This window comes from Lycium ferocissimum, chromosome 10 (assembly GCF_029784015.1).
Source record: "Lycium ferocissimum isolate CSIRO_LF1 chromosome 10, AGI_CSIRO_Lferr_CH_V1, whole genome shotgun sequence".
NCBI classification, from domain to species: domain Eukaryota; kingdom Viridiplantae; phylum Streptophyta; class Magnoliopsida; order Solanales; family Solanaceae; genus Lycium; species Lycium ferocissimum.
The window spans coordinates 38,099,750-38,107,491 of record NC_081351.1 but is presented as its reverse complement, the minus strand read 5'-3'; the positions used below and the strand labels follow the sequence as shown (position 1 = coordinate 38,107,491).

Genomic DNA, 7,742 nt, shown 5'->3' with positions numbered 1-7,742 from the left:
ATGGAAAATTATTTTAGGACGGATATATTTAGTAATGTGGGCAACTATATGGGAAGGAGGGAGTATTAGGTCAGGTTGTTTATATGTCTCTTAATTAACTAAAGGCGGTATCTAGAGGTGAACATGCTTTAAAGTTTTAAAACACTTTAATTTGGGAGAAACAATTAATGAAAAATGTGTACTTGTAAAGGACATTTTAGAATGAGGACAATTCTTAGTACTCTTTCGGATAAAAAAGAATGTCCATTCAGTCATTTGCTCATCTCCTAAGAAATTACTAACTTCTAGACAAGTAATTTGACTAAACTGCCCTTAATTAAATAACCATTGAGATTTGATCACATACCACTTAATAGGGAAAAATCTAAAAAAAATAAGATCAATTCTTTCTAGATTTAATAAGTGGACTCTTTTTGACACAAGAAAAAAAGGTTAAGTAAACACTCTTTTTGATCTGGAGGGAGTACTTCTTAGTGGTTGAAGCTTGACATACAAGGAAAATGAGAAGGTTGGCGGTGCAAATTTTGAATGAAATTAAGGTCGAAGTTAAGTAGGGAAATTAATGAATTAAATTATGATTAGAAAAACTACTCCCTCCATTGAGTTTTACTTGTCACATATTGACTTTACATGCTTATTAAGGAGGCAAAAATAGAATGAAAAGTTTACTATATTACCCCTAATTATTGCTAATTACCTAATGATTGAAATCAATTAAAGCTTATCAAAGAAAATGTGTAGCCAACTAATTAAGTTATGAATTCCAACAATTCACATATTCCCCATAAAAAAGTATATAGGAAAAAAGAATTGAAAAATTTGACTTATTAATAACTAAGGGTAAAATAGGAACAAAGTGGTAAATTATCTCTTGATTTTCTAATGTGAACAAGTAAAATTGAACAACTATTCTTAATATAGTGGACAAGTAAAGCTGAACGGAGGGAGTAATGAATTAAAAACCCCATTAAAAACTTCTTCGTTCTAGACTTCTAGTTAATGTGGTCGACTAGTCGCTAATCTCTTGTTTGCTAAGGATCTTAGGTCTTAGAATGGGAAGGCACTATAAGAGTAGTTTCCATTATTAGTGTATTTTAATATGTATTTTACAGTAATTTATACTATGTTTATTTTTCAGATTATTAATATTGTTTATTATGAGCGATTACTTGTTATGGCGTGACAGTGTAAACATTTTGCTATTCGGTGTATAAGAACTAAACTCTTTCGATTGTTTGGAAGGTTATAGCCTTTTTCAACCTGTTATACTTGGTAGTGAAATGTGGAAGAATCATAAATATACTTATTAATCAGTTTGAAAACAAGTTATTTGTTCATTTTATTACTTTTAAAAGATACTAGGAAATATATTAATCCTTATAATTAAGAAGCGAATCAAACTAAAAATTTGGATATGTTATATGAAATTTAATTGAGTTAAGAGTTTGCTTCTAGAATTGTATAAGAGTTATGCCTTATAATTGTTCTAGTTGGATTTGGTGACAAACCCCCCCCCCCCCCCCCCCCAACCCCCCACTATTTTTTATTTCCCACCTCATTGAAGTATTTTCCGAGAGTACTTATCGGCCGCTTTCCCTTTGATACTTAATTAATTATTTTTCATCTATATGTAATTTGCGACATTCTACTATAGTTCATTGTGATTTCTTGGTGATTTCTTATAAATGGAAAACTAAGTTACAAGGATGAAAGTGAAACTTATATAGTAAGTCTAACATGCAGTAAAAACCAAGTATATTTCCAAAAATGAAGGGTTGTACTTTTTTACCTTATATAGGAAGGAATGTAATTATTTAAAGAAACTTCTTTCAATTGCCAGTGAGGGTGATGTATTGATTGATAAAGATTCTACCTAATTTAGAAGTCCCACAGATTTCAAACAACTGGCGTAAACAAACTTACCATATATTTCTTTGGAGCCTTATAATTTGGAAGCTAAAGTTAGTAGCTAGCTAAGAATCAAAAGTGAATTTGCAAACTAAGAGGCAATCATTTAAACTTTCTACAAATTATTGTTGGTTTCAGCAGCATGTGAATAGGCCTGCAAGTATTCTACTTCTGCAAATTTTGCTAGACGTTTTTTGCTTGAAAATTTGATTCCTAGCTAGAGAGTAATAAGTTACCCTTTTGAGTAGTTTGTAAATTAAGGGGTCGTTGGATATACTGCATGATCAAAAATAGGTATGAGATAAAAATTTAGTACTCTTATTAATTCATTGTTAATTCAGGGATAAGTTATAGCAGGATTAGAAGTAGTATCGAGATAAGTTATCCCAGCCAAATGGTGGAACAATAGTACTAGGATTAGTTATCCCTTGATAAAACAACGAAAATGACAAAATACCCCTGAGGTTCCTCAAACACATTTTCTACTAAATAAGGTGGAGTTATTTTTATAGACAAACAACTTCTTCTTGCAAATTATGCAATATATGTTATTTTTAATACAACAAATCAAATAATCAACAAGAAATAATATCAAAATAACTAATCCAATATAATTAATCACATAATAACTAATATCACCATAGCTTGTCTTCAAATCAAATAACTTGAAAGAAAACGACCTTTCTCTTTCTACAATCATGTTAACAACAAAAAGTGTATGGGCACACGTTAAACATTTTAATTATGATCAATAGAAGTTAATTTACTCGTTTCTTACTCGTTTAATCTCTCACCTTTTAATTGGACGACTGATTAATCTTGTGCGTGTGTGTGTTAACTTGAAGATACAATGACATTGCGAAGCATCTAAGTACTAAGCTTTTGACTTTTATAAACAAAGGTCTTAACATTGACATGTAGTAATAATTTGAACTATTATTGAAATACAAAAGTAAGTGTACTAGCTAGACAAAAACTTTTTTAATCCATCTTTTCTGAACTCTGCAAAAATCGTTTTCTTGTCATGACCTAATCATGAATTGAAATCACCAATAATTGAATTAATTAGCTAAAAAAAAGTAATAATCACAAAATGGGGGAAAATATTCTGTGGGCGTTTAACCAATGCAACAAAGTATTATGCTTAAATAAAGCAAAGTTCTTGAATAATTGCTAAAATTTAGAAATTTCTTCTTAGTCCTAAATTTACGTTGATCATATGTTATCTCTAAAATTATATATTCCTTTTGTGAGTAAAATTTCCAAATTCCATGAACCAAGTTATTGAGTATTTTGAGACAATACTAGTTGTCGCCTAAATTAGGACCATAACCTAAGGTCTAGAGTAGAAATTTGAAATGGCTACGAGTGCAAAGTAGAGTCTTTAGTTAGGTAATACCGAAGAACTTAAAAGGAAACAAGGGGTCCTTTACATGCAAAATGTTAGACTACTCCTATTCAGCAAAAAGAACTGTATCTTTTGGCAGAGTTGAGTGTATATATTTCCCAAATAAATGTTCAATTCGTGAGGCAAATTTACATGTATGACAATTGAGGCAAATTTACATGTATGACTCTTCAACCTTTCTAATATAGCTCAAAAACACAGATTTAGTTTGAAAAAGATAAAAAGAAAGTTCTTGTACCACACCCCTATTCTGAAATGTTTAGCACTTATTTCTTTCAGATCAGAGATCCAAATTATGGTGAATTTAATTAACATTTTAGAGTGTTCTTTTTTTTTTTTTTTTTTTTTCTTTTTCAATTTAATAAATAAGACATCTTACATCTTAGGATACTTTTCGTGTATTTTCAAAATAAGTAAATTTTAATTAAAAATGAATTACTCTATTTGGTCCCTTTTTTGAAATTAGCCAATTGGCTCTCCACAATTAAAAGTGCCAAAAATTAGGGGAAAAAAAAAAGAAAAAGAATATCATTAGCTGGAAAAGTAACATAAGACTTTTTACTCGGTTAGATGCATTCTGCAGAAAATCATATTGAATTACATCAATTTAGTATCATTAGCCCTCTTAATCTTCAACTGTTCACATTAGCAGACACATTAAACCCAAAATAAGATTACCAAAATACTCTAATTAAGCACTTACCAAAATACTAGCATCCTCTCCATCCCCCGCACCCACGCTCACCCTCACCCCCCCAAAAAAGTGAGAGTTTCTTGTGAGGGCGGGGGTTGTAATATAATGGCAAAAAATCACTAATATGCGATGTTTATACTAAATTAAACTACTAATTTATCATATTTAAGCCATAAATTAAGGTGAAAATATATATGAATTGACTATAATTTATTGATAAAAATATACTCTCTATGTCCCAATTTATATGATACTTTTCGGTTCCTCAGATTCAAACTGCATGAACTTTGACCAATGTTTTAAGATTTATTTTTCACCAAATTGATATGAAAAAAATTGCAACTTATAGTACTTTTCATGTGGGTTTCAAATATATAAATTTTGACCTTAAAATATTGAGTAAATCTAATTCAATTTAGCTTAAAAGTTTAGTCAAATTGACTTTACAAAAGCGAAAAATATCACATAAATTGAGGCGGAGGGTTGGTTGAGTGTAGGGACTTAGTAGCTCAGTTAGTTGGTTACTTGAACTTTCACTTTGTTGGTGAGGGTTCGAATCCCCTACCCCCTTTCATCTTCCCCTACCCCCTAAAAAGAAAAAAAAAGGGGGGGGAGGGGGGGTTGGTTGAGTGATTTCTCACATGGGAGACCTGGGATCGATTCCCCTCACCAGCAGCCTTCTCAGTCAGAGCTCGTCGCACCAGGCTTGCCTAGTGCGGTTTATATCTCCTGTGTGATTTGCAAGCTATTGCACAGTGAACAGGTTACCCAGTGCGCATCCGAAAAATAACGAAAAATAATAATATATATACATTAGTTCAATAAATATCGGGTGTGAATAAGCTTTTGGGGGTAATACAGTCCGACTCATAGCTGAGTAGTCTTGAGGGCACAAAAGGTAACATAAAGTAAGAGCCGGAAAAAGTATGGTGCTTTCGTCCCTTAGTGCCCAACCCCCTCTCTCTAACTTATAAATTCACTCCTTCCCCGTTTCTTCTTTCCCTGTCTCACTTCACCTTTATTTTCTCTCTTCCCCCTTTCCTCTCAATTTTCTTCCTCTTTCACTAATTAAAACACACACACACACAGAGTTCCTCTGTTTTTGTGTCTCTTGTAATTTCCTCTCTTCCTCAATTCCCTCTGTTTTTAATAATTATCATATATGTGTGGCGAAATGACAAACCAGAATGTGATTATTTCTGACCCAAGATCAGGATTTGACTCTTCTGTGTTATCATTCTCACCTGCTGTTCCAGGACCACTACCACAACCAGGCAGATTCATCGCTGTTCCAGCAATGAAATCATTCAAGAACATAGAATCTGCTGCTGGTGATAGAATCACTGCTTTACTCGATTCCATGAGAGCTTCTTCACCAACTAGAAGATCCTCTGAAACTGAAAATATCAAATCTTGGATTGTGAGTAAATTTAATTAATCATTTGAATGGACTGGATTATAATTACCAAGAATGATATTTGACCTCTTTTGGTAAAATTGAACAGGTTCATCATCCTTCAGCTTTGAACATGTTTGAGGAAATTGTAAATGCTTCAAAAGGGAAACAAATAGTAGTGTTTTTGGACTACGATGGTACATTATCACCCATTGTTGATGACCCTGAGAAAGCCTTCATGACTTCTGAGGTTTGTTTACCTAAATTTTTTACTACCAATTATCACTAAACTTAAAGTACTTTAGTATAGGATTAAAACTAATTCTTTGTTTGGTTTATGGTAATTATTAGATGAGGGAAGCAGTGAGAGACACAGCTAAGTATTTTCCCACAGCAATAGTGAGTGGAAGATGCAGAGCAAAAGTGTTTAATTTTGTAAAGTTATCAGAACTGTATTATGCTGGAAGTCATGGAATGGACATCAAGGCACCTGTTAAAGGACGCAACTATAGAAAGGTGAGCAAACAATAATATTAATTATTTTCTAGCTTAACTGGTTACTATATTAATCTCATGTTATTTTTTGTTCTTTTGAAATAATGTTGGGTACTTTTTTTTAACTATTCAGGGAAATAATCAAACTGTACTTTGCCAACCTGCTAGAGAATTTTTACCCATGATTGATGAGGTTAGTTCTTGTTGTTTTTTCACTTTTCACTTTACCTCTAGTGTTTTTGTCCGCTTATTATAGAAAGAAGAAAAGTTAAAACGTTTACTTAACACTTTCAGGTGTATAAATCTTTAGTGGAGAAAACAAAATCTATACCAGGAGCTAAAGTGGAAAACAACAAATTCTGCTTATCCGTACATTTCCGTCGTGTTGAGGAAAAGGTACAATTTTTTTGAACCTCTATGCTATAGTTCTTGATTTGACTTGAAATTTAATTATTTAAAAAAAATGTCATAATAAATTGGAATTTCATTTTTTTTTTTTTGTGTGTGTGTAATTTCAGAGGTGGAATGAACTAGCTGAGCAAGTGAAGTTAGTGACTAAGGAATACCCAAGGCTTCGTTTAACTCAAGGAAGAAAGGTTTGTTTCCTAAGTAATTACTATTATATTAACAGTAGTCATGTTTTTTATGTTGCAAAATAAAGAAAAAAAGTACTAATTTTTTAATTATTTTATGACAGGTATTGGAGATTCGTCCAAGCATTAAATGGGACAAGGGAAATGCACTTGAATTTTTGTTGGAATCATTAGGTTATGCTAATTCAAATGATGTTTTACCTATATACATTGGTGATGATCGAACTGATGAAGATGCTTTCAAGGTACTTCCTTTTGTCATAATTTTCTCAACAAACAAAATTATAACTTTGTATTTTTTTTGGAAAATAATAATAATTGTACTAACATTTTGTTATGGAAAATAATCAGGTTTTGCGCGATAGAGGACAAGGCTTTGGAATATTAGTGTCCAAATCACCTAAAGAAACCAATGCTTCCTATTCTTTGCAAGAGCCATTAGAGGTATAAATAATTGAAAATATACGCCAATTGATAACAATTTTAACAAGATTAAAATTATTTATATAGAGGGTCAGAATATTAATATGTTGGTATTTCTTAATATGGCAGGTTATGTACTTTTTAAACCGTTTGGTGGAGTGGAAAAGATCGTCCTTACAACAAAGATTTCAGAGGAAATAAAACCAAGATGAAGACTAGCTAACACCAATAGTTGACCCTTTTAACCCTGGAAGTTTTATTGGGGATGGGGTTAATTAAAAGAGCTTAGTTTGTATCTTTTCTTTTTGGAAGACTCAACTGTAATTGGAAAAAATGGAGAAATTTTGCAATTTCTGAGTATAAATTCAATAAGAAAGTATTATTATTGTGCACTTCTCACTCTCTTTTCCATATATTACGTTAGTGTATGTCCACCTGGGTGCACACGTGTTGGCGTGCTATTCAATTTGTGCATGTGAATTTGGAAAACCGCATGCGTTTGTATATGGACTATCAAATGTATTATGGTGCAAAATAGGACAAGAACAACACCCTTTCACGTGTTTGTGCAAATGTTTCTTGTTCGAGTTGGAACCGGCAGCGGAGTTAGGGGCCGAAAGGGCTAATGTGAATTCATTTTGTTGAAATTACCTGGTATATAGAAAATTATTACTACTCATTATTTATGCATATATAGTAAATGATGACTAGGGACGGAATGAGAGTACAGCTTACGGATTCGGAAGAATGCGATAGTTTTGGTCCAAATTTTATATTCGTCTTTAGAAATTTATTGAATGTATACAAATTAGCTATTAATTTAGA

General features: G+C 32.0%; 1 protein-coding gene across 1 annotated transcript; it reads left to right on the top strand.

Moving 5' to 3' along the window:
• The first annotated feature begins 5,002 nt into the window (after nucleotides 1–5,002).
• Nucleotides 5,003–7,309, top strand: LOC132033757 (probable trehalose-phosphate phosphatase H). The gene is made up of 9 exons (XM_059423816.1): nucleotides 5,003–5,430; nucleotides 5,516–5,656; nucleotides 5,758–5,922; nucleotides 6,035–6,094; nucleotides 6,196–6,297; nucleotides 6,420–6,497; nucleotides 6,599–6,739; nucleotides 6,846–6,938; nucleotides 7,047–7,309. Exons 1-9 carry the CDS (start codon nucleotides 5,173–5,175, stop codon nucleotides 7,116–7,118), a joined length of 1,110 nt encoding a protein of 369 aa, XP_059279799.1. The 5' UTR covers nucleotides 5,003–5,172; the 3' UTR covers nucleotides 7,119–7,309.
• The last annotated feature ends 433 nt before the right edge of the window (nucleotides 7,310–7,742 follow it).

What these genes read in the sequence shown, in the direction of transcription:
- LOC132033757 (XM_059423816.1), top strand. Translation starts at nt 5,173, where the DNA reads ATGTGTGGCGAAATGACAAACCAGAATGTGATTATTTCTGACCCAAGA. An exon ending in AAGCCTTCATGACTTCTGAG is followed by an intron (nt 5,657 to 5,757) that starts GTTTGTTTACCT and finishes GGTAATTATTAG; the next exon opens with ATGAGGGAAGCAGTGAGAGA. An exon ending in TTTTACCCATGATTGATGAG is followed by an intron (nt 6,095 to 6,195) that starts GTTAGTTCTTGT and finishes TAACACTTTCAG; the next exon opens with GTGTATAAATCTTTAGTGGA.